Source organism: Girardinichthys multiradiatus, chromosome 20 (assembly GCF_021462225.1).
Source record: "Girardinichthys multiradiatus isolate DD_20200921_A chromosome 20, DD_fGirMul_XY1, whole genome shotgun sequence".
In the NCBI taxonomy this organism is placed as follows: domain Eukaryota; kingdom Metazoa; phylum Chordata; class Actinopteri; order Cyprinodontiformes; family Goodeidae; genus Girardinichthys; species Girardinichthys multiradiatus.
Window position 1 is genome coordinate 2,109,413 of NC_061812.1, and position 26,827 is coordinate 2,136,239.

The 26,827-nt window shown below is 40.8% G+C and overlaps 1 protein-coding gene across 3 annotated transcripts in view; it reads left to right on the forward strand.

Moving 5' to 3' along the window:
• Nucleotides 1-26,827, forward strand: part of pcbp4 (poly(rC) binding protein 4) — a 149,457-nt gene that overhangs the window by 103,451 nt on the left and 19,179 nt on the right. For all 3 annotated transcript variants that reach the window (XM_047347812.1, XM_047347814.1, XM_047347813.1), the window contains exons 7-12: nucleotides 1,822-1,953; nucleotides 3,012-3,140; nucleotides 10,907-10,981; nucleotides 17,598-17,669; nucleotides 25,927-25,968; nucleotides 26,062-26,137. In XM_047347812.1, coding sequence (XP_047203768.1) covers nucleotides 1,822-1,953; nucleotides 3,012-3,140; nucleotides 10,907-10,981; nucleotides 17,598-17,669; nucleotides 25,927-25,968; nucleotides 26,062-26,137 — 526 coding nt within the window. The remainder of the gene's footprint in view (nucleotides 1-1,821; nucleotides 1,954-3,011; nucleotides 3,141-10,906; nucleotides 10,982-17,597; nucleotides 17,670-25,926; nucleotides 25,969-26,061; nucleotides 26,138-26,827) is intronic.

The window sequence follows — 26,827 nt, forward strand, 5'->3', positions numbered from 1 at the left end:
TCATTAATTAACCCAGGTAATAAATAACGGCCTAAATCACTGGCTCTTAGTAAGATTGGTTCCATCAATTAAGTTGAGGCAGGATAACAGCGCTGCCTCATCTGGGCCATCAGAAGAACGTGTTCTGAATAAAATCACCCAGAGCAGACATTTATTGATATCATTGACAGTCTCTATGAGTGCTCTGGCCCAGTCTGGGTGCAGAACTGGCTTCATGTTAAACTGGAACATATTTCAGGAAAAGGTAGTTTCATCCTTCCTGATCCAGTAAAATGTATTGAACTGGTTCTGATTATTTCCTATTCCTCTGCTTGTTTTGGTAAATAAAGTTCAGCTTCTTAGCTTTTTGATGCACTATAGGGAGTCACTGCAGGAAGATGGAAAGAAAAACACAGCTTTCTCTTTAATCTCCTAATTTCATCACATTTTGTTTAAATTGGTCACTTTTACTTTGTCTTGTCAGCCTTTTCTGTTCTGGTTTAGTTACACGTCTTCCTGTTTAGTTATTGACCTACACACTTTTAAGTTCCTTTCAGTCATCTGAAGGTTTTCCTCTTTGTTGTAATTATTCCCAAACTCTGATTCTACCAGCTTATGACAGCCGACGCTCTCACAGACTTTAAACCAGACAAACCTGGTCAGAGATATTAAACAGGTTATTGGCTTCAGGTTATCAAAACAGACTTTACTGGACAAACAGATCCAACTCATATCCAGTTATATAGAACCCCAGAACTTCAGACTATGATACAGTATAGTTGTTTGTTTCAGGCCAACTGGTAAAACATTATCCATCTATGGAAGCCAAGCTGATTGCATTGAGTCATAAACCTTGCAGCAGTCCCTTTCCTGACCAAGCTTGTGGTGAAAGTGAAGGAAGGACTCCAGTTTAACAGGATGAAACTCCAGTAGAACCAGAACCTGGTTCAGTATGAGTGGCCGTCTGCCTAAACTAGAGTTGCATGATTTTATAAAATCTTGCGATAGCGATAATATTGGTGTATATTGCAATGGTGAAAAATTGTCTGTGCCTATTTTCTCCTTTCCTCTCATTCTGCGCTTCCATCACTCTGTGACCTTTAGCCTTCTAGGTAATGTCATCTGTGTCCGTTGTTAGCATCTGCTGCAGTGAGACTCTGTCCAGCTAACTAAATATTACATCAGCATGGAAATGCAAGTTCATAATACTTGGAATGTCTCAACAAACAATTATTGCATTCAAACAGCCCTTTACAAAATAAATATTTCACACCTTGATATTGTGGTGATGATATATTCACAATATATTCCACAGACCAGCTTCAAAGTAGGCAGGCCACACTGATGTTATGGTAACCTGTGATTTTATGACTTTCAACCATTTGATTAATTGTGTGTTGGTGTGTGTGAGTTTGTCACCTGGAAATGTACATTTGTGACGGGAACGGAAAGCAGTAGTGGTCCCAGGCAGCTAGACATAAAGCATAACCCCAGGGCAGCCATTTGCCTCGCACAAACGTTCTTCACCAGCAAGGCAGAGGAGATGCAGTCCCCTGGTCAAAAAGGCACAGAGCCCCCCCAACCATGGCCAGGCCATGATACTGCACAATCAATAATATGGGATATTTTTTCTTCAGCTACAAAGCAAAACATCTGAGTGAAGTTTCTCCAAGTGATTTCTTTTAACATGGGAAATTTGTTCAGTTTATTTCCACACTGACAGATGGTGGAAGTGTGAATGGATCAGCAGCTGCTGTGTATGTTGTGTGTCTGATGGACTGATGGAACAGCAAACCAACCAAACTGAAAACCTCTTAGTGTAAATCTGTCCATTCTTCTCAGGACCTGGCAGCTCTGGTAGCAAACGGCACAGTGACCAGCAAACCTCCCATCACCCTGCGGTTGGTCATCCCGGCCAGCCAGTGCGGCTCCCTCATCGGGAAAGGTGGATCAAAGATCAAGGAGATCAGAGAGGTGAGTCTGCAGAAGAACCGATGAACACTGAGGCAGTTTTAGATCATCTGTTCACTGTGGAAACAGGTGAGATAACTTCAGTGATGTGAGAGAAACTTCATGGAGGTTCATTTTAACAACAGAGTTTAATTTTAATGATTCAAAATAACAGCTGATAGCTACCTCCATGTTGGGATGAGTCTCTACCCCAACCAGAGGGAGACTTGATACCTCAGCCTCCAGTAACTTGCACAGAAGAGATGATTGAAAGTGGAGGAACAACGCCACCCAGTGGTTTGTGGTGAAATATTCTGAAATATAGAATTATTTATTAGATCTCCAGGTAATGGTTTGTGTCACATGTTATAATTTCTACCATTAAAGCTTCATTTAGCTGGTTCTGTCACATTGGATCTGTCTGACAGATGTTGTTCTGATGTCTGGTAAAACCTCATTAATGTGTTTTTCTCTCTGCTGTTTGTGGCTGAAGGTCAGATCTAGATTGTATATGGACAGGTTCAATCTGATGGAAGAATAGAGCAACTGTGTCTGCTCTGGCACATCATTACTGCTATTTGCTTTGTGAATGAGGCTCTGAGTCCAGACAGAGCAGTAGATGTTGTAGGTATCAGACCCTCTCTGTGCAGTGGCTCATTTAGACACTGAGTTTCATCTAGAAATCTGTTTTCTTCAGATGTCAGCTTGTAATCCTGAACCTGGCATCAGACAGAGCTAGTTTTCCACTTTTCAATCTGTGAGGAAAAAAAAATAGTTGCAGTCATTTTTTTTTGGGCGATTATCGACTTCATTTAACCTTCATGCATTTGGAGTAAGATGTTGTTTCCATATTTAGACATTTTTTCTCCCGGGGTGGAAATTATCAGACAGAAACCTTGATAAATTAATATAAACATGTCCCTGAATGAAAGCAGGCATTTTACCTTAGTTATATGATTATCCATAAATAAACCTCCCAGAAGGACAGCCTAGATGAGACATGTTTCTCTGAATGTTCGAACAAATTCCCAGCAGAGAGTGTGTGTGCGTGTGTGTGTGTGTGTGTGTGTGTGTGTGTGTAGACAACAGGTGCACAGGTTCAGGTGGCGGGTGACCTCCTCCCCAACTCCACAGAGAGGGAGGTGACAATATCAGGAGGCCAGGATGCCATCATCCACTGTGTTAAACTCATCTGCACCGTTATTCTGGAGGTACGTTCTCATCTGGAATTTCATTCAGCAGACTCTTCATTTCATCTCAGAAACACTGAACAATAAAGGAATTAAATCCAGTGATGGGAGGGATAAGGCAGGGTGAGAATTAAAACCCAGAATCTTATATTCATAATAAAGTGAGTTTTGGCTGCATATTCAGGGATGACGTGTTTAACAGAGTCTCTCATTAATATCTGAATAAATAGTTTGATTTTTCACATTTTGGGTCTTATATTTAAGACCCAAACTAAATTATCCACTTTGTCATCTGTGGCTGTTAGATCTGTTTTTTTTTCTGTCGGTTTTAAAATAAATCTCCAATGAACAAAGAATAAAAACACTTACCTTAGCTTTTAGATCATTGTGCCGATAAATCAGATGATGATTAGTTCATTGCCTAGAGCTTTCAAGAACACTAAAGCATCCTGGTTTGTGTGATAGAAAACAGGAGCAGATGAGGTTAAATAATTGTGTTCCTGTGATAGCAAAGGTTACCTGAAAGAAAAGCTGCAGCCATCATGCAGGAAGCTGCTGTGGAGAATACAGAACATGTTTATTTTGGACCTTTGGTCAAAACACTCCTTGGATCTGAACCCCACTGAGATCCTGTGGTCACTACTTCAGAAGCAGGGGGAGAATCAGAAACCAACAAAACGGGATCAAGTCCAGACTCTTAGAAGACCAGAACGGGTCATCATCAGTCAGGTTGTGCTCAACTTAGAATTACAGAGACGAGGCGCCGTCTCATCCGAGCTCTTGTTAGATTTTAGATGATCTTGGAAACGAAGCTTTGGTTTAATTCATCTTAATAAAGCTAAACTGTGCTTGTTCTAGCTTCCCTCTCCAAGGTTAGACTGCTGGAGAAATATCCAGCTGGTAAACGTATCCACTGCTTCATCCCACAGGTAGAATGATGGGAGCTGCTCTGATTTGTCTGTCAGAGAGCTGCCGACTGGTCAGACTCCATTAAATAAAGTTCTTATTTTATCAGACTTTTCTTGGACACAAACAGGAGCTTCATTTAGTTTCCATCCTTCCATGTAGCAATTTTACAGAAAACCTTATGATGACATCAGAGCAGCTTCCTGTTTGATGCCTCCTGATGTTTTAGCAGCAAGTTGAGCTTCAGAAGGGATTTAACTTTCATCCCCACCTTCCTGATATCTGTTAACATCACATGATGGAGATTCATTCTGCTGCTGTCCTCCTGTCTGATGATCTTCAGAGTAGAAGCACTAAAATCCAGTTAATGGATGTGGGATAAATCCGAGGCTGCGGTCGTTGGGTAAGCTTCAACTTGGAGATTGCAACTGGAAACAGTGAAATCAAAGCCTCCAGAAGCTCGTTGGTATTCTGAGCATCTAAATCTATGAGGAGAGAAAACAAAAACACTGACCTCAGCTAGATTTGATTCCCTTTCAAGTGTCAGTGCTGCCTTCATCCCTTCATTCAGAGTTCTCCTTCTCAGGTTCTCAGATATGAAGGTGTTTTATCTGCTTTTCCTCCCTGTCTGGTTTTCAGCCCAAATCTGCAAGCAGGACTATGTTTGGGAAAAGAAAGAAACATCTGAATGTCAGTTCACGAGCATTTATTAGTAGGAGGACAAGCAACCAAAGAAATTACACACATCTATACAGTCTACAGATAGAAAACATACGACTCAACACAAACCTGAAAACTTGATTCTTACACTGACTTTACTGTAATTCAATTTATTTATATAACGCCAATTCACAACACATGTCGTCTCAAGGCTCTTCATAAAGTCAGGTTCATACATTCCTATTAATCGTAACTATTGAACAGTTCAGTCAGATTCAGTTATTTATTCAAATTGGATAAAAAGTTTTTCTATCTAAGGAAACCCAGCAGATTGCATCCAGTCAGTGACTTGCAGCATTCACTCCTCCTGGATGAGCATGTAGAGACAGTGGACAGTCACTGGTGTTGACTTTGCAGCAATCCCTCATACTGAGCATGCATGTAGGGACAGTGGAGAGGAAAAACTCCCTTTTAACAGGAAGAAACCTCCAGCAGAACCAGGCTCAGTGTGAGCGGCCATCTGCCACGACCGACTGGAGGTTAGAGAGAACAGAGCAGAGACACAAAGAGAACAAAGAAGCACTGATCCAGGAGTACTTTCTATGGGAAGGAAAAGTAAATGTTAATGGATGTAGCTCCTTTAGTCGTTTCATCTAGAAAGAAAGAACAGATAAACTCTGATCCAGTTTTCAAGGTTAGAGTCTGAAAGAGAGAACATAGAGTTAGTCACAGTAGAAGCTCAGTCAGTAGCCATGTCTAGGAGAGAGAAAGGGTTAAACACTGAAAGACAGGGCCATGTGGATCATCTGTAGAAGGTGAGCATTAAGTTGTTGCCAGCAGAAGCTCAGATGATTCCCCTCTCCAGAAAGGTGTCACAGGTAGACACAGAGTCAGGCCAGGTGTAGCTTCTAGGAAGAGAAAAGAGAGAACAAAGTTAAAAACTGAAATAACAGCAAATAATGCAAAATTGGAGAGTAGTGTGAGAATGTAGCGAAGAGGATGAAAGTGGTCATTATGTCCTCCAGCAGCCTAAGCTTATAGCAGCATTACTACAGAGATAGTTCAGGATAAACTAAGTCACTCTAACTATAAGCTTTATCAAAAAGGAAAGTTTTAAGCCTAGCCTTAAAAGTAGACAGGGTGTCTGCCTCATGGACTAAAACTGGGAGCTGGTTCCACAGGAGAGGAGCCTGATAACTAAAGGATCTGCCTCCCATTCTACTTCTAGAGACTCTAGAAACCACCAGTAAACCTGCAGTCTGAGAACGAAGTGCTCTGTTAGGAACATATGGACCAATCAGATCTCTGATGTATGATGGAGCTAGATCATTAAGGGCTTTATATGTGAGGAGGAGAATTTTAAATTATATTCTGGATTTAACAGGGAGCCAATGAAGGGAAGCTAAAATAGGAGAAATATGATCTCTCTTTTTAATTTCTTTAATTATTTTAATTCTTTCATAATTTTCAATATATAGTTTTCTTTTCCTATTATTTGTCAATTCTTCCATTTCTGGCTGAAACAGATTTCAAAACTCATTATTTAAACACCTCATAAAACAACAAAGAGCAAAGATGTTCAGAGGATCATGATTAAAAATGTTCCTCACAGAAAGTTTAGAGGGATTTGGGAGTGCAGAATATAATTAAAGCAGCCTTTAGATTGTTTAACTGTCAAAAAACCACAACTCACAATAAACACTCCAAAAACAGCCGGAAACATTGGATGTTCTTACAGTGACCTTTTTACAGCACCATTCATGCCCAGGGTTGCTCAAAGTGCTTTACAGGGAGAACCAAACAGAAAAATACTGATCCATCCAAAATCTAAATGAAAAATTAAATAAAAGCAAAAAAGCATAAGAAATCATCACATAACATGAACGAAAATGTTGAAATGACAGAATATGAGCAAATAAGGAGCTCAGGAGAGATAGAAATGATAAAGTAATTAAATATTTTCTTTGAGATCCGGTGAGTCAGTGCAGTGATTTAACTGCTGGTTCTGATATGATCCAATCAGGACTCTGGCAGCAGTGTTCTGGATGAGCTGCAGCTGCCTGGTTGATTTTTTCCAGAAACCAGAGACATTGTTGCAGTGGTCTGACCTGCTGGATATAAAGGCTTGTAGGAGCTGGACCTTTGGATCCATTCATCTGAGTTTGCATTCAGATTTTAGAGTTTAAAATTAAAACTAGTTATTTTATGGGTTGTTTTGAATGAATATAAATTTTATTTATTTATTTGAGATTTCAAATATCTGCTTTTAGGGACAGAAAAGTAGAAAATTGTTAAAATGTTGAGTTTAGTCCATGAATCTGCAGAATTTGAACCTGCAGGTCTCGGTGTTGGTCATTAGATTTTAAAAAGTTACCTGAAGATTAATATCTTTTTGTGTTTTTATGATATTTACTTTACAAACCCATCACATCATCTTAAAGCTGAATAAAAGCTTTGATTATATTCATTCATTCATAGTTTTAAAGCTTTAAACTGGCCCTGATTTGGAAATGACATGAAGTCCTAACTTTGTCCTCACAGAGATGGAAAACTAAGCAGTTAAGTTTAGTTGGTTCAGTAAAACTTCAGTGACGACGTGGACAAACACTAATTCATCGCTCAATATGAAGACATTTGCTTTAGACTCTGCTGTTCCATAGAAACAAATTCAGATTCAAGTTGCAAATATTTTGCACAACGCAAGGTTCTGCAGCTTCCACAATCACTGGACCTCACAGGAACCTTTAAAATAAAAACTTCCGATATTGACCCATTAGCATCAGAATACGCACTTTGGTTTGATATGCAACTTTATTTGCTTAATATCTCAACCACCATTGCTAAAATCAAAGGAACAGTCCCATAAATCCTGGTTTGGTACATGCTGGCACCATACAGGTTTGGCTCTAAAATTAAGACATTTTTTAAATGCTAGGTTTGTTCTGACTTATTTGTACGGGACAAAAGTCCCAGACAACCGAGCTACTAATTAGATGGAGGTTCTAAGGTAGCCGTGCACTGGATGGAGTCTGGACGTCTGAATTTGATTAAAGTAATTTCCAGGTCTGGATGGAAGCTGGATATATTTTCTTGTTTTGGATAAGTATGAAAATAATATTTTCCTTTGCATGCTTATTTCCCTGTCCTCATGGCTCCTGGTGGTACCTGAGCTCTTTATGGTGCAGCTTCCATACTTTAATCCTGGCCACTGTAGTAACAACTTGGATATATTAAACATAAAGTTCTGTATTTAAACTTGAAGAAAAAGCTATCAAATGAACCTTAAAACTCTAGAACCTGAAGTTTGGAAAAGTCTGGGATTTTAACAGGAATGTGTAAACAGAAACCAGGTTTTATCTGCTGGTTATCAACCTACACATTAAAAATATTTCAGAATTGTCCAAAACTGAAAGGCTTTTCTCTTGTGTTTGAAATTAGTACAAAATGTAAATATAACAGTTCTTTAACTTCATGCAAAAAAAGATTTAATACAGAACTTAAATCTTTCTCCCAAAGTAACAATATATCAAATCTTTCCACTGGTTTAACACCAGGGGCAGCTTATTAAGTGTTTGGTGGCTTGTTTAGCAGTGATTATTACTCTGCTAGGCATAACAAACTGCTGGAATTGTGTCCCTTTATGCTTTCCATACATCTGCCACTCTCAGCTGCTGAAACCTGAAACCTTTTTAGTGCTGATTAATGAAAAGCCGTCAGGTCTTCAAGCTCCTGTGTCTAAATATTAACAGCCATTCTGGTACTGCTTCGGTGTGGAGTGCTTTAGCTATTGTTCTTATCTACTTGTTTTCTGCCATGGCAACATGCGCATGTCCTGGTTAGGTAATAATACAGGTCCTTCTCAAAATATTAGCATATTGTGATAAAGTTCATTATTTTCCATAATGTCATGATGAAAATTTAACATTCATATATTTTAGATTCATTGCACACTAACTGAAATATTTCAGGTCTTTTATTGTCTTAATACGGATGATTTTGGCATACAGCTCATGAAAACCCAAAATTCCTATCTCACAAAATTAGCATATTTCATCCGACCAATAAAAGAAAAGTGTTTTTAATACAAAAAACGTCAACCTTCAAATAATCATGTACAGTTATGCACTCAATACTTGGTCGGGAATCCTTTGGCAGAAATGACTGCTTCAATGCGGCGTGGCATGGAGGCAATCAGCCTGTGGCACTGCTGAGGTCTTATGGAGGCCCAGGATGCTTCGATAGCGGCCTTTAGCTCATCCAGAGTGTTGGGTCTTGAGTCTCTCAACGTTCTCTTCACAATATCCCACAGATTCTCTATGGGGTTCAGGTCAGGAGAGTTGGCAGGCCAATTGAGCACAGTGATACCATGGTCAGTAAACCATTTACCAGTGGTTTTGGCACTGTGAGCAGGTGCCAGGTCGTGCTGAAAAATGAAATCTTCATCTCCATAAAGCTTTTCAGCAGATGGAAGCATGAAGTGCTCCAAAATCTCCTGATAGCTAGCTGCATTGACCCTGCCCTTGATAAAACACAGTGGACCAACACCACCAGCTGACACGGCACCCCAGACCATCACTGACTGTGGGTACTTGACACTGGACTTCTGGCATTTTGGCATTTCCTTCTCCCCTGTCTTCCTCCAGACTCTGGCACCTTGATTTCCGAATGACATGCAGAATTTGCTTTCATCCGAAAAAAGTACTTTGGACCACTGAGCAACAGTCCAGTGCTGCTTCTCTGTAGCCCAGGTCAGGCGCTTCTGCCGCTGTTTCTGGTTCAAAAGTGGCTTGACCTGGGGAATGCAGCACCTGTAGCCCATTTCCTGCACACGCCTGAGCACGGTGGCTCTGGATGTTTCTACTCCAGACTCAGTCCACTGCTTCCGCAGGTCCCCCAAGGTCTGGAATCGGCCCTTCTCCACAATCTTCCTCAGGGTCCGGTCACCTCTTCTCGTTGTGCAGCGTTTTCTGCCACACTTTTTCCTTCCCACAGACTTCCCACTGAGGTGCCTTGATACAGCACTCTGGGAACAGCCTATTCGTTCAGAAATGTCTTTCTGTGTCTTACCCTCTTGCTTGAGGGTGTCAATAGTGACCTTCTGGACAGCAGTCAGGTCGGCAGTCTTACCCATGATTGGGGTTTTGAGTGATGAACCAGGCTGGGAGTTTTAAAGGCCTCAGGAATCTTTTGCAGGTGTTTAGAGTTAACTCGTTGATTCAGATGATTAGGTTCATAGCTCGTTTAGAGACCCTTTTAATGATATGCTAATTTTGTGAGATAGGAATTTTGGGTTTTCATGAGCTGTATGCCAAAATCATCCGTATTAAGACAATAAAAGACCTGAAATATTTCAGTTAGTGTGCAATGAATCTAAAATATATGAATGTTAAATTTTCATCATTACATTATGGAAAATAATGAACTTTATGACAATATTCTAATATTTTGAGAAGGACCTGTACATTTCTCCTTCTACCCCTTATGTATTTGTTACCATCACTGAACAGCTTAGAGGGTTTGTTTCATGAGCCGGACTCAGTGAACTGCTGTGACTCTGAGCACAGTGAACATTCAGAGCCAAAGTTCAGTTTGATTCAAGCACAGAAGCACAGCTTAGAACCGGTTATAATGATGCATCGCAACAAGGGACGTCCACAGCTATCAGAAGTTTCTTAGATGTTCCCTGGTGACATCAGTCACACACAGATTGAATGCAGCTGAACAATCATCCACCTCTTTGATTTATTATGAAGAAAAACATCATGTCTGAGTTGGAGATGATGGATTCGGATAAAAACAGCAGATAATGGTGAATTTAAACAGAGTTTGGCTGTTAACCCAACAGCACTGAGGTTTGCTTCGGTTCTGATGTCTGTGACCACGAGGAGGACATAAACACGCGCTCTGTATCCAGATCCAGTGGGATTGTTGTATTTTAACCAAGAGTCTGCAGGTCTGAACAGAATCTCTGAGCCAAAGTGAAGGCAGACACACAACACAGAGCAGGAGTGTTTTGTATTTTTAAACCAAAGTGGGTCACATGCAGTAAAATCTGCTGTTGAGTTGCAGAAACCGAGTCTTTCCTGCCTTTGATACTAAAGTATAAAAAACTGAGGTATGGAATTTTGTACATGTTTAATGAACTTTCTGCTCCTCAATCTTTCCTCATGTGTTTGTCTTTTTATTCGTCTCCTTCCTGTCCTTTCCCACCACCTCTGTAGTCACCACCGAAGGGAGCGACCATTCCATACCGGCCCAGTCCGACTCCTGGAACTGTGCTGCTGGCAGGAAACCAGGTGAGCTGTCATAAGACGATCAATAGGGGTTTTTTTGCATATCTGTTGGGCTCTCTGTCAGGTGTCATTATCCAGCAGGAATCTGCTGAAAACTCACAAAATCTTGTGACTCACAAAAGCTTTGTTCCGATGCCAAAGCTTCTTTTATCCTCAACCACATTCATTTATTACGGGACATTTTAACCGGTCAGTTCAACATATTGCACACAGAATCTCTCGCCAGCAGCTACTTTACATCCTTGTCCCTGGTTTGCAGTTCACATCTAGAAATTATTAATATTGCAATAACTAACAAAATAACATCTAATAAAGTGCAATATCTCTATGGTTGTTTGTTCTTTAACTGGCTGTTTGGTCATCAGTGATCACAGGTTTGGTTTTGTTCTGTTATTTCTAGTGAAGGAAACGACTTTAAATTGGACTTTAAGTCTCCATATTTAGTTCAAATTAAAAACAAATTTGAAGCAGAAAAAGTTCCAATTTATATCCAATTAACTACAATCCAGATTGGTCAAGATTCAGTTGTAATCAATCCAATTTATTCCAATACTCATTCATATGGTCCCATTCAGATCAATTTCAATACATTTCAATTCAGTCTAATTATATTACAGTCAGATTCAGTTCACAGTTACAGCCCACTGATAATTTATTTGTCTAGGGTTGTGTAACCGATTTCATTGGATTATTGACTTTGCATCAAACCTTCCTCCTGACCAAGCATGTGGTGACAGTGGAGCGAAACAACTCCCTTTTGAAAAAGAAGAAACTCTAGCAGAACCAGAACCAACTCAGGATGAGACATTACCTCTGGCAACTGGATGTGGGCTGAGAGAACAGAAAGGATACAAGAAAAAAACAGAAGAAGGAAGAAAAGGCATAAATGGAGAGTAGTAAGAGTAGTAAGAGAAAGTAGCAGAGTGAAGAAACATTGTTGTATGTCCTCCTGCAGCCTAATTCTGTTACAATCCATGCTCTACATGTTGAGATGGATGTTTGTGAGGGTTTCTGGAATGTACTTCAGTTTTTAGTGTCAATAACAACAATAACATTGTTCATCCCAAATATATACAATAAAAGTCGTTTTATTATGATCATTGGACACGCTTGATATTTATTGAATCAGACTATAGGGAAAGATGCCTAAATTAAAATTTGATGGAACCTATGGAAAAATTCAACATGCTTCCGCACTTTTATAGCAAAACCTCATTTTAAAGTTTTAGCAAAGGAAAAAAATGTATATTCCGGTTTTTGATTGCATCTTTTCAGAAATATTTTAAAAGTTGTTAAACCATCATTTAGTTCCTTCAGTTTCACTACTGCTGTCTACTTTTTCCTTCTGTGTTATTGAGGGATCAGACTTTTTCCTGGGAACCTCATTTAGCCAGTAGCTTCTGCAGTGAAAGCTCTGTTTTTTGATGATGCTGGAGGCATGAAGAAGAAGCTGCTGCTGGAAACTCTGCTTTGACTTTGTCTCTAGAGGCAGTTAGTAGGCCCCTGAGAAGGTTCCTGTGTCTGACTTTGGTTCCTACCGAGCGATAAGTCTCTTTGTTGTGTGTCTGTGAGGAGTGTTGGTGTGCAGACACAGTCCTGCAGGTAAATACCTGCTGGCAGAGCTGCTCCCATCAACAGCCTCCGTCTGTGGTGTCCTCACCGTCACTGCAGGGAACATTAATAAGGGTTCATTTTGGATTATTGAAAGACAGCTGTGGCAGAGATTATCCAATAATAATAATACACAAATAAATACATAAAGTGGCACATTTACTCGTAAAAAGATAAAATGATTGAATGTGGGTGTTTTATCTTGTAACAATGTCAGAAGTTCATGGTAACCATCAGATAATTGACAGGAAATCTACATGTATTCATCTCAAAAATCACCTCATCAAATACATGCTTGTTAGTCTGGGATTCTTCAAAACTGTTTACATTTATCCATCAGTTAATTTAAATATAGAGCTGGTCAGTAACAGATTTCCATCTTAGCAAAAGTCAGAATAATTTGTGTTTAATGATTTAACTGAACCATTCCACCTGCAGGGATTTTTAAAATGAAACAGTTAGAAGCACACCCTTGAATTTACTTATCATTTCCTCTGATCCACACAGGGTCAAATTATAGGTTCCGGGTCAGGTATAGACAGACACCTCCAGTAATATTTGATAAAGGTGAGTGGCACCTGGACCTCACACTTTCTATAGCCATCACCAAGCCACTCTTAAACTGGTTGGTTTCCTGGAACTGATCCAACTTCCAGGTTGGGTCAGAATATTTTAATCAGGTTGAGATCAATAAAGTCCTTTCTGAAGTTGGCCCGCTTTGTTCTGTTGGAACACCCAGTTGTGTCCAAGTTTCCACCAACAGTTGATTTGAGGCACATGTAAAGATTTTGTTCCACATTCATCATTATATCTACTATGTGCAATGTACCTGTACCACAGGCAGCAAAACAACCCCAAAGCATGATGCTACCACCACCATGCTTGACAGTTGCTACTGTCTTGTTAGGTTTAAAAGCCTGACCTTAACTCCTCCAAACATTCTTCTTGTCATTGTAGCCAAACATCTCTACATTTGTCTTGCCTGACCATCAAACCTGTCCCCAGAAAACCAGCTGCTAATTTCAGTCTAGCCTAAAGGTGCTGGTTTGTGGAGCTGGGGGCTTCTTTCTGGGTCAGCGCCCTCTCCGTTCATGTTGGTTTTTAACTGGTTTCAATGTGGACAGTCGCAGTGGTGTTCCAGCAGTTTCTGGTTCCTATCAGGGTTGATCGTTTGTGATTCTTAAACATCTCAGCTGTCCCAGGGCAACTGTGGCTACAACGTAGCTCACCACTGTCAGTGTGTTAATGGGTGGATTACTGAATGTAGTGTGAAGTGCTTTGGGGTCTCTGGGGACTTGATAAAGCGCTATACAAGTACAAGCCATTTACCATTTACCATCCCAACCAATTTTATTTAATCTGAGAGGGACAGTTTGGGTTAGAGGGTCAGAACTTGGACACGGTTGGTTGTTTTGATGGGACAAAGATCCCAAATAGAGATCCAAACTGGGTTTTCATCCTGATAAAAGAACCAGAATTGATTGCCTTCATGCTTATGATCCACAGATGGAAACTTCTGACTCCAACTGATTCTGACTGTTTTATTTATGTACCAATAATAAAAACTAGCATTTCATCTATTTCCATCTATCATCTTCACATACAGCAGCTAAACATTCAGAGTATTTTTTTCACATGTTGTGAGAAAGGTGTGACTCTGTGACTCTCCTGATGTCCAGTACAATCATGGATTGAATACTTTTGGGCCACAATCATTATAATAGACATTTACGCAAAGCAGCCATCATGGCGTTAATATTTAAAAACCAACATAGTTCAGTTATTTTTAACTTTCTTTCTGTAAATCCCTGAAAGATTCCCAATAAACACCAAGAGACATAAACTTAAAATGTTAGACAGAAATAAAAAGCGTTAAAAGTTCTATAAATAAAATGTTTCTGCTCAAAGAAAGTCTTCAGCTGCTTCTTGAAGGAACCTCTGGAATCAATGCTGCTCTTCATCGTTACCGGGTTCCCCTGATAATTCATTAAAACACTTTGGTTTGTGGGACGTTTTCAGGGACCGAGATCCGTCAGTCTGTGTGCGCTCATGCTGAGCAGGTTGTCATGTGGTCAGTCCGAGATCCGGATGATTTTCCCAAAGAGGACGGCACTACAGGGATCTGTCTGTTCCCGGTCACACATCACTGAACCGGAACAGGGGTTGTTTGGAGTCGGATTTCTCGCTGTGGATGTCAGAGCTATTTGGGTTTTTATGGATGAATACTGAGAGGCTCTGAGGTGCTGCTGTTAAATGGATAAAGTAGCTGAGCAGCAACACCAGAACTTTAAACATGGTTCTGTTTGTTTGATTCCAGACATTTAATTCCAGAACTCTTCTTGGCTCAGAAAGTCAGATCTGATGTTCAGAAAAGCCATCAGGACAATAATCTGCATTTCATCTTCTCCAACAGTCAGCAGAAGGTTGGATTTAAATGATTTACAGGCAGAAAGATCTGCTGAACAAATGAGTCAGAACCAGTCACAGGTTTGGACCAACCCACCCTGCTGGTCTGTTCAGAAATTTAACGGGTTGCTGAGTGGAAAGTAGGAGGTTCTGTTCTACAGGAGGTGAATGTGTTCCTCGGGTCATGGATTGAACAGCTTCCTGAGGGAATCTCAAACAACGCTCTCAGCTCCTCCAAGCAGATCCCAGCCCAGAGGGGAATATGGTTCCCCCAGAGAGTTCTGGGTCTGTTCCAGGTTCTCCTCCTGGTGGGACATACTCCAAAGGGATGAGTCCAAAGGGGTGTGCTGAATCCCGGCGTCATAAATAAAATCAGAAAAACCAAGACAACAAAATCTAACATGTTTACTGATTTGGTCATTTCTCTACAACAGTTTTAAATATATATTTATTGTATTTTCCTATAATATGGTGTCAATGTTAGTTTCTTTCTCAAGTTAGAAATAAAAAAGCTGGGAACAAAAAGTCAAAATGAATCATTTAAAGAATTAATGGATAAAGTTTGAAAATGTGGGCTCTGGAACCCATCTCCGTGAGAGGAGTTGGTCTCTCTTCTACTCTGGAGTGGCCCACGGGGAGAGGCGGTGAGCTGGGGTGGGTTTGCTTGTTGCCCCCCAGCTCAGCCGTCTCGTGTTGGGGTTTACCCCAGTGGATGAGAGGGTCGCATCCCTGCGCCTTCGGGTTGGGGAGAGGTCTCTGACTATCATTTCAGCCTATGGGCCAAGTGGTAGTGCGGAGTACCTGGCCTTCTTGGCGTCCCTGTCGGGGGTGCTGGACAGTGCCACTCCTGGGGACTCCATTATTCTGCTGGGGGACTTCAACGCCCACGTGGGAAACGACAGTGACTGGAGAGGCGTGATCAGGAGGAATGGCCTCCCCGATCTGAATCCGAGTGGTGTTTTGTTATAGGACTTCTGTGCTAGTCACGGATTGTCCATAACGAACACCATGTTCAAACATAAGGGTGTCCATCAGTGCACTTGGCTCCTGGACACCCTAGGCAGGAGGTTGATGATCGACTTTGTTGTCATATCATCAGACCTCCGGCCACAAGTTTTGGACTCTCGGGTGAAGAGAGGGGCTGAGCTGTCCACTGATCACCACCTGGTGGTGAGTTGGGTCCGCTGGGGGAGGAGAAAGCCGGACAGACTTGGCAGGCCCAAGAGCATAGTGAGGGTCTGCTGGGAACGTCTGGCGGACCCCTTGGCCAGGGATGTATTCAACTCTCACCTCCGGCAGGGCTGCCCTTTGTCACCGGTCCTGTTCATAACTTTTATGGACAGGATTTCTAGGCACAGCCAAGGGCCGGAGGGGGTCTGATTTGGGGACCAGAGAATTTTGTCTCTTCTTTCTGCAGATGACGTGGTCCTGCTGGCCCCCTCTAGCCAAGACTTACAGCATGCGCTGGGGTGGTTCGCAGCAGAGTGTGAAGCCACAGGGTGAAAGTCAGCTCCTCCAAGTTCGAGGCCATGGTTCTCGACCGGAAAAGGGTGGCTTGTCCTCTTCAGGTTGGAGGGGAGTTCCTGTCTCAAGTGGAGGAGTTTAAGTATCTCGGGGTCTTGTTCACGAGTGAGGGAAGAATGGAGCGGGAGATCGACAGACGGATCGGTGCGACTGCCGCAGTAATGGGGGCGCTGTGCCGGTCCGTTGTGGTGAAGAGAGAGCTGAGTTGAAAAGTGAAGCTCTCAATTTACCGGTCGGTCTACGTTCCTACCCTCACCTATGGCCATGAACTTTGGGTCATGACCAAAAGAATGAGATCCCGGATACAGGCGGCTGAAATGAGCTTCCTCCGTAGGGTGGCCGGGCACTCCCTTAGAGATAGGGTGAGGAGCTCGGCCATCCGGGAGGGACTCGGAGTAGAGCCGCTGCTCCTCCACATCGAGAGGAGCCAGTTGAGGTGGCTCGGGCATCTATACCGGATGCCTCCTGGATGCCTTCCTCGGGAGGTGTTCCAGGCACGTCCCACCGGGAGGAGGCCCAGGGGACGGCCCGGGACACGCTGGAGGGACTATGTCTCTCGGCTGGCCTGGGAACGCCTTGGGCTCCCCCTGGAGGAGCTGGAGGAGGTGTCTGGGAAGAGGGACGTCTGCTGAGTCTGGCTCCCCCGCGACCCGGTCCCGGATAAAGCAGAAAACAACGAGTACGAGTACGAGTTTGAAAATGTTAAATAAATAAAATGTATGTTGAAATGAAAGACCAAATAAATGTTGAAATTCTTTAAAATGCTGATCATTCTATTTATGTTGAAATATAATATTTATTTTACTTTTCTTTCATTTTAACTTGTGTAACATTTTTCTCAAACTTTAAGTCCGGTTCTGGATTATTTATATTTATGAAAAAATTTTCTTGACTATGAACTATTTGAGGATCTTGGAAGAAGACGTGCTTGAAACTGAACGTCTCTGTCTCCGATGTTTCAGAGAACTTCTTGTGTTTGACCCGATCTCAGCTCAGATCTGGCTGCTGAACTCTGATCAGTTTTAGGAGCTGTAACTCCAGCGCTGGTTTTGCTTGTGTCTCTCTTTGCCGGTTGAAGGTGTTCGAGGCTTCAGACTTTGGATCTCACCCCCTGTTCTCGTTGGCCCAGGGAGGACTGGACCTGCAGCAGGTGAGTAATCACATTTTTAATCTGCAATACCGTATCACTGAGGTCTGAATATCGGCAGTTTGATGTTATCGACCTTTATGGAACTGAGCACAGCGCACTGAAAGCCGACCCGAACATAGCAAAGTTCTGACTCGTGAAGCAAATGGAGGACAGAGTCATGCAGTGCTCTCTGATTGGATAAATATTCCCAATAAAAGCATAAAATACATGTTTCTGTTAACTTGATGCTGAATAAGATTTAAATGTGGATGAATGGGTTTAAGTGAGTGGTATCATTCTGGACTTCATGGCTGCTTCTTTAAATTTGACCCATTAATCCTGGATTTTGAGTCACCCTCTCTATCTCTCTGTCCCTCTCTGACTCCGACCTTCAGATCGACCTTTGTCCTCCCTCTGCCTCACTGATGTTGCTGCTCCGCTTTCAGCTTTTATCATTATAAAGAAAACATCTCGTTGCAGAAAATTAAACCCTGCCTGTTTTCACAAGGCTGTGGTTTTAAAGAGGACCTATGATGCTTTTAAATCCTTCCTTTCCCCCTTAAATCATCCAGCTGTGGTCTATATAAGGTGGAACCTCAACGCTTTGGTCTGAACTCCTTGTTCTTGTAGCTCCTCAGGCTCCTTTTTTACCTGTTCTGAGGAGCATCTGAGAGTAATTTGTTTTGGTGTCGTCTCTTTAAATGCTGCTGAGGCCCTTCACACCCCGCCCCCCTCCAGGTCAAAGAGCGCTCCACTTTAACCTGCTCGGCCATTTTTGTAGTTTGATAACAGAGATACAATTATCTTTCACCACAGAAACAGCAACAACAATGAAAACTGTTAATGTAATAATAATATTAAAACACGCAGAACGGTTCTGTTCTCCAGGAACTAAAAGCAGCACCAACATCAGCAGAAGACCCAATGCTGCTGCTATCAGAACCACGGCCAGGACGTCAAATCAACACAATAAATTAATGTCTAAAATAAAGTTTGGTGTCATTTAAGCGTTATTTGCAGCTTCCTGCATCCGTCATTTCCATAGACAGAAGGAACCGAGCCCTTAATCAGATGAAGTCTTTCAGCAAATCCTTCTTGATACTGGAGGAGGTTGATGAAGAACTCGTCCTTCAAGAGCTTCATGCAGACGAAGAGGAATTTCCCCACTGATATGGGAACATTTCCATGAAATAAAATTTAATCAGGAACTTTAAGAGGTTCTGGTAATAAGTTTTGTGTGTTAAAACACCCAACAACCCAACCAAACATATCCTCTTTCATCGTAGGCATAGTTGAGCTTGGACTACAAAATCACAGTAAGAAATAAAAATGGCGGATACACGACATTGATCAGCCGGAAGTCCATGACCTTGTTTAGCTGTTCCACAACACATACTGCAACGTAATAGTTGGAAAAATGTAACAGATGATAGAGAAAACCGGACAGACTGAAAAATACGACCCAAACAAAATATAAAGATATCTGTTGAGAGACTCACCTGGAGAGACTAAATTCAACTTTTCGGCACTCCTACAGACTCCAAGTACACAACAACATATATTTAAGGGCTAAAAAAGTGGATTTTGCATCATATGTCCCCTTTAAATCCGCTTTTTAACCAGGTGTTTGGATCCGCCCACTGACTCGGGGCAGGTGGGTGTTCACCTGCAGGGCCTCAGATGGAGATACTGAACACTACAGTGTTTCTAGCCTAAAATATATTGCAATATCTACTGAACCAGGTGAAATACGTTACGTCAGTTTATTTTCCTTTGTTTATTTACATAGCAGTAAATCGCAGCAAATTTAATCTAAAAATGTGATAATTTGATTGTCAGTTCAGTCCAGTCATACAGACAGATTCAAAGTCATATCCATCCATTCCAATTAGATCCTAATTATTAAACAATACACTCAAGTTCAATTTATTATTCAGACAACGTTGCAGCAATCCCTCATGTCCAACCAGAATACAACAGCAGCATTTTGATGAAACAATATCTGAACTATTAGAGAATGAAAAATCCCATCCAAAGTGTTCTAGACTGGATTATTAGCTAATATCTGTTAGTATGATTAATAGAGTTTGTGACTGAAATCTCAGCATTTGTCCTCACTGACCGTTGCCCAGTTTCTCTGGTTTTATTACTGGATGGATCTGGGCCAAAGCTCAGTACCATCTGGAACTTTAACTAGACTCTCTTAAATGACACAAATTTATAGAGGTCAAAAACTTATTTCAGGACAGAGAAGGTTTGGCTATGTCATCATCCAGTAAATGGGAATGATTTGGATTTAAAATGAAAGATATGGCTATCGAGAAGAGAAGAAAACAATCCAATATCAAGAAAATAAAGCAAAGAAATTTAATTTGGGATATTAATAATATGTGTATCATCGGAAGATTATGGAAAATCTTTATTTGGTTGACTGTTGTACCTTCTTAGACAAAATCTCTGATGTGAAAAAAGGTCCTTGATGAATATTTCAAACAACTAATGGAGGAAGAGTTACAAATTGAAGAACATGACATATCTGTCCAGCAAATGTTGGAAAATCACCTGGAAAAATCATTGAATTCTTCTCCTCCTCTTGGAATGACATACGATGCATGGCTCATAATGTCTCTTAGACTGATGTTCTAGTGAAAGTCTCTCCCACAATGAAACATGAGCCTATAATCTTAATCCCTAAACCAAATAAAGATCACCTTTCATTAGATAATTACAGATCTATCACTATACTATGCAATGATTATAAATTATTAGCACGTTTATGCAAATGGATTGAAGAAGGATGAATGGCAGTCAGTCTTTATAAAAGGTAGAAGCATCCAGAACCACACTGGACTAATTCTTCATATGCTTTATTAGATTAAAACAGATGTCTTGATTTTTTTCCTTGACTTTTATGAGGCATTTGACACCATTGAACACATGCTTCTATTCTAAATATTAGAACTTCTTGGATTTGGAAAAAATGTTGTAAAATCATTGGGATGTTTTATAATCATTTCTATAGCTCACCATCATTGAATCCTGGTATAACTCCCAGGTTTATCGTGTCACGTGGTAAACGTCAGGGACCACTCAGACCCTCACTTTACTTATTAATAGTAACCCTGATTTCATTGACATTATCTTTTTTGACAAATAATTCAGAATAAGTCAGTTTGTGGATGATCCAGCGATGTTTCTAAAAGGCAAATAAGCTGTAGATTTAGCTTTAAACACTATATTGTTATTTCTTATTTTTCCCAGCCTTTTGCTCCAGCCACACTTGTTATTCCCCACTTATGTTCCAGTATGTCCTGGTGTGTATATTTGGTTTTTCTACCCATTGATGTGATGTCTTGAAAGCTGCTTATTTTTGCTTTGTTTGAATTGTATCCTTGTTTACTCATAAAGACTGAGAGAAAGTGCAACTTGTACACGCGCTCCGTGGCGATCAGGTGACTTGCGTGAAAAAAGAAAATACTACATGAGACACGTAACTCAAGAAGCGTTCACAGACAGTGGAATGTGGGAATATTCAGAACATATTTAGGACTAGAAGAAATATAGATATATGTAGTTTTTTAATGTCTTTAAGAAGCAGTTAAAGGTGGTTTAGTACTGAGGTTTCTGTTGTGTAATTAGTTCACTGAAGGAACTTCTCATGACCTGGTAGATTAAAAAACTCAAAGATGTACAAATTTTAACTAGAAATAAAATCTCAACAATTCCTTGATTTGACCACTCGGCCTCATAGGAACCCACAGTGGGACCACAATCTAACTACTAGATTCTGATAAAGCGGTCTGAGACCAGACTCTGCAGCTCCTTGTAACCCAAACCCATAAGAAGGCGGCACATCACTTGTTCATTATGACCACAGCACCAACAAGCTTCTTACAATGTTCTGCAGGAACATCATCTGAATTTCATGTTGGATCAGAGTGGAACCACCAGGGATCAGGAGCCATTTAGTTTACTATATGGTGACCGGTTCATAGTTATTCTGTTGTTTCTGCAGCTTCTTGGCAAACATTTCTATCATATTTTCCTCCACAGCCTCACAGTTTCTTTATTTATCCACCAGAGAAAGTTTGTTTTATTAAAATGGTTCAGAATCTTCTTCATGTTGTGGTGTTTTACCTCTGCTCTGCTTTTTAGGGTCAACATGAAATCATCTCACCTCGTCACAAATCCTATTTGCTTGTCACGTGTCCTATTCTAAAATTTGTTCTACAGAAATAAACATTCTTAAATAAATTCAGTTTGTAGGTCAGATGTTTCTCACCTAAACTCTGCTGCATCATCTGCATCCTCAAATCATTTCTCAGAAATGATCTGAAGCTTTTCCTCTGCTGCAGTTCATGTCTTCATTAAAAATGAACAAATTCCTCCTCTGCATTTTATTCTTCATCGTCCAGCTCAGTATTATCTGAGCACGGTTCCAGGAGCTGCTGAAGCTCCTGGTTCCAGAGTCGCTACAGATGGACACAGACCACTCAACACCACAGATAAAACAGTCATTTATCAATAAATATTACCTCTTCTGATTAACTAGTGTAAATCAGATGTTATTAAAAAGGTGCGAAGAAGAACTGTCCTCATGTTTCTGTATCTGCTGATTAATATCCTCAGAAACAAGTGTGAAGGTTTTGCTTTCAGGGCCTCTCGTGTTCTGGATTCAGAATATTTATTAGAACCTTTGCTGATCCTGATCAGATACCAGAACCAAATCAGCTCAGGCCTTTGGTTGTAGATCAGCAGTTCTACTCTTACCATTCCTCACCTTTTCTCTAAGGCAGAACCCACCCGGCCATTTCAGCACTTGTATCTAGAATCACCTTGTTTTAGGATTCATATTTCATGTCCATAGCTGAGTGGTTGGAACATAAATGGACCAAGAACTTTCCCTTTCTGCTCGGCTCTTTCTTCACTATGACAGACCAGAGCAACGCCATCATTAAAGCAGATTAAGCTCTGATCCATTTCATGCTCCCACTCATGGGCAGGACAGAAAGATTCTTCAGTTCCTCAGCTGCCAGATAAGAGACTCCCACCTGGTCCAGATTTATCATTCCACTCTTTGCAACACTTTAACCATGAACAGCACCGTGACAGCAGATAGTCCCTAAAGGTGACCGTGCAGCACCTCCTACTGGTGCCTCAGTCCATAATTAACCAACTACCTTATTTTGATGCTTTAACATATCTGCCTGGTGTCATCACAGGCATTGACTACTCATCAGGGTGTACTGGAGTCAGTTTCTGTCAGAACTTCATCCAACAGGGTAGAAGTTTAAATTGATGCTGTAAACATCCCTGATTTGCTCCAGCAGAAAATTAATTTCCTTTATGTCTGAGACTAACTGGGAGACAAACTGAATGATCCAGTTATTCATGAAGTTTACATGACTTAAGGTTCTCCCATAGAAAGTCAGATCCATGTCAGACATGATTGTCCTCTGAGACACGGAGAGGACAGGTGGACCAGCACAGCAGGTTTAAAAAAGACATCACACAGACAGCTCTGAATGCAGCAGCCACATTTAGCCACACTGTCTGTGTGCGTGTCTGTGTGTGTACTTTTCATAGATTTTCAGATTTCTCAGAAGGATTACCAGCAAAAACCAAATATTATTCGTAATTTGGACTTCAGCTGCTCTTACACCAATGACCCAGCTTTCTTAGTTAGACTACAATGAACTGTTATTACTTAGTTCAACCTCAGTACCAGTAAAAGCAATATATTATTAGCACCTGAAAATGTGGATTAAAGCTGTTTTGTACCAGTGACTCAGCTTCACTAGTTATAATTCAGTGGAATGATGAGACTATTAGATTTCTCAGAAGGATTGTAGTATCATTTGATTTGTTTTTCTGTGTCTGTATCTGTTTATTTTCTTTGTGATTGTATGTACAGCGCTTTGAGTGTCTTGTTACTGAAAAGCGCTTTATAAATAAACTTACCTTACCTTACAGAGATAGCTCAGGATAACCTAAGTCACTCTAACTATAAGGTTTATTAAAAAGGACAGTTCATAAATGAAGTCTCAAACAGCATCTATAGATTCAGCTGAAACTCTACAGCAGGAAGATGAGGCAGTGAGTTCACGTTATTCCAGAACTTATCAGACATTTTGTTCAGAGTTCCACGTTTTCATTGCTGTGGTCCAAAGGTGAGCAGGTTAACAGTCAGATTTACCCAGAAGATTCTGCTCCTCCGATCCAGCAAATAAAACCAGAACCAGAATGGTCTGGTCCTAGCTGATTCTCCTTCAGAGAGAACCTCTAAGTCCAACCAGTTGCAGCTCATTTGGTAACCTTTGGTACTTTGTGTTTCTGCCTGATTATCATACTTATATACTTGTATATTACCTTTTTTTATTGCATGTTTGTAGTGAATGTATTACTCCATCGCCACCATCTGAGCTGTGATGTAGTTAGCTCGACAAATTTCTGCTCAGCTTTCCTTCACTCAAACGAAATGTTGGGTAAAATGTGCTTCCTGCCGCTTGTGAAGTTGAAATTGTCCCGAGTTGACATGTGAACAGTGTTGTGATTATGAATCTGAGAATATTGTTTAATATTAATATTTGATCAAATAATATTTGGGTCCGTTAAGGATTGTCCTGTGAATACCAGCCCAGTAAGGCGATGGTATTAGGACAAAATAGAAAGGTGTGAGACGAGCTCTGACATTATTGAACAGCATAAACTCTGCACATATATGGAATAAATTCACACAATTTCTTAAAATACAAGAATTTATTAACAAAAATAAGTCAACTCAAAGTCAAACATATTTCAATCAACAAACTCTTTACTTTGCTAAAACAATCCAACTAAACTACCAAGCAGAATTAAAGAATAATGAAGACTAATGGACTATGTACAATATAAACTAGTTGATTAAAGATGATTGATAATTATGACCAAAAGAGTGATGCAACATTACCATGCAATGTTTATGTTTGAGAACCAAGGATTATCTTGAAGAATCTGGAAATGAAGTTAAGTTAGTCTTGGAACTAACTTAGACAATAATCAGCAAACGTTTAGACAACCATTCACAATGCAAGATCAGATTAAATATTATTTTAATAAAATAATGTTTTTAGTAAAATGATGTTCAGGGACTATTATTCACTAGCTTGAAAACTAACAACCTTTCTGTTGACTAGCCTTAATGTTAGCACACGTGTTCTTACTGTTAGCAGTTAAGAAAGCAAGAAGCTAATAGTTTAGCACCAGAATCAACACATATCTTTAAAATACCAGGTTAATAAAAGGGTTAAAATGCATAAGCGCGGATGGAGCGTTATGAGCAATCTTCTGGTTAAAACCACCCTTTAAATAAAGTTTATCTTAACTTTAAAACATACAAAGAACACAGAACCGGCGCGTGTTGTAGCTAGCCTACTAGAACTAAAGATCGCCAGGTTTCACAAAACAAAACTTCATAACATGAAAACGTTTAGATCATTTCATCCTAAACTTATCTGTTAATCTGCCCAAACCTAACCTCTGACCATGTTGAGGGAATGTTGTCCAAGGGCGAAGTTTGAAGAAGGTATCCAGTCAACGAGCGGTTGGCTCGGTAGCTAACCTCTGTGTTCGCTCTCTGAACAAAAGAGTTAGCTCCGGAGAGCTGGCGGCTCGGCCTGTCCGCTGCCCAGCTGTTCGTTACCGTAACACGGTTGTGCAGGCCGTAGTAACTTCCTTCAGACTCGGCTTGTAGAAACAGCTTCTCCTCGACACAGTTTTGCTTCTGTGGGGCCTCGAAGAGAAAATGTAAGCAACTCTTACACCTTAATTTCCCCGTTCATGAATGAAAATACCAGATACACAGACAGTATTTCATTCTACTTAACTTTGCATATGATCGATGATCATATGGCTTTGGATCCAGTTGAATTTATGTCTTTTTGCCAGCAAAAGACATCAGCGCGCTTTCCTCTCCTATCCGGTACCTCTGGAAGGCCGCGTGGAAGAGAGCGATATGTGGGAAGGGTGGGGGTCTTATACAGGCAGTGGCATCACTGGGACGTCCTCTGCTACCCCCCTTCCCCCTTCGGAGTTGTGCTTTTATTTGGGTAATGGCGCCACAGGAAGTCCGCAGTTATCCCCTTTTCAGGCTGTGCCGGAAGAAGGTTAATGCACTTTATTTTGAAAAGTTCCAGGAATGTCCGTACCAGAGTTTTAGTTGAAATCCATGGCTGTATGGTCCCAACAACAGTCGGTAGGAAAGAAACGGTGACTTTGGTTTCTATTCCTTCTGTTTCAGACATATGCAGTTCAGAGCCACTACAGCATTCCACATTCAGAGGTAAAATCAGTTTGTTTTATTGCATCTTCTGGAAGAGTTTTCTCTTTCAGGTTGATCATCTCACAGGGCTTCTGTTCTTCGTTTCTCTTTCAGTTGGTGAAACTGCAGCAGCTGTCGATGCAGCAACAAGGCCTGGCGTCCATCAGTCAGTCAGCCACAGTCCTGCCGGGTATGTATGCACACACAATGAACATTTTTATTTATATAATATGTGCTTTTATTCAGTGTTTTATGTCATTATGCACCCACTGATTCTTTTCCATCATGAGCCGTTTTAAAGGAAACTCTCTGTCAGCAGGTGACGCTAAAGCAAATGTTTCATTTGGGGCAAAAAATAAAAAAATATCAACTGAAAAAAAAACTTAAACCAGCAGCTCTGCTCATGTTCAGAGATCTGTAGTATCTGGTGTCATAAAGCTGCTCTCATCTTAGGTTAACCCTAGCTGGAGTCCTGTGATCTGCTGTTTAGCTCCTGGCAGAAGCTGCAAAGATGTGATAGATCCGATGGTGCCACAGTGGCATAAAACCCCCCCAAAAAGAATCATTTTAGTACAGACTGGGTTTTTAATTAGTTTTAGTGTGTCTTTTGCATTTTTTGAAATCGTTTTTCCACAGAAACGTTTTCCCCATTTACAGAAACAGCTTCTCTGACGTCTAGTTTGATCGTTAACAAGCAAAAGTTTTCTTTAGATGCAAAGAGTTCATCTCAGTCCTTCGTGTTCCTCTCATCCTCTCCGTTGAAGAATAATTTCACTGTTGTGTAATCTTTATTTCAGAGCCGCGCTCTGAATGCTAATCTGTGTGTGAGAGCTTTGATCAGAGGCCTCCAGCTGGGCCAACGGTCCGACTGTCGAGCTGC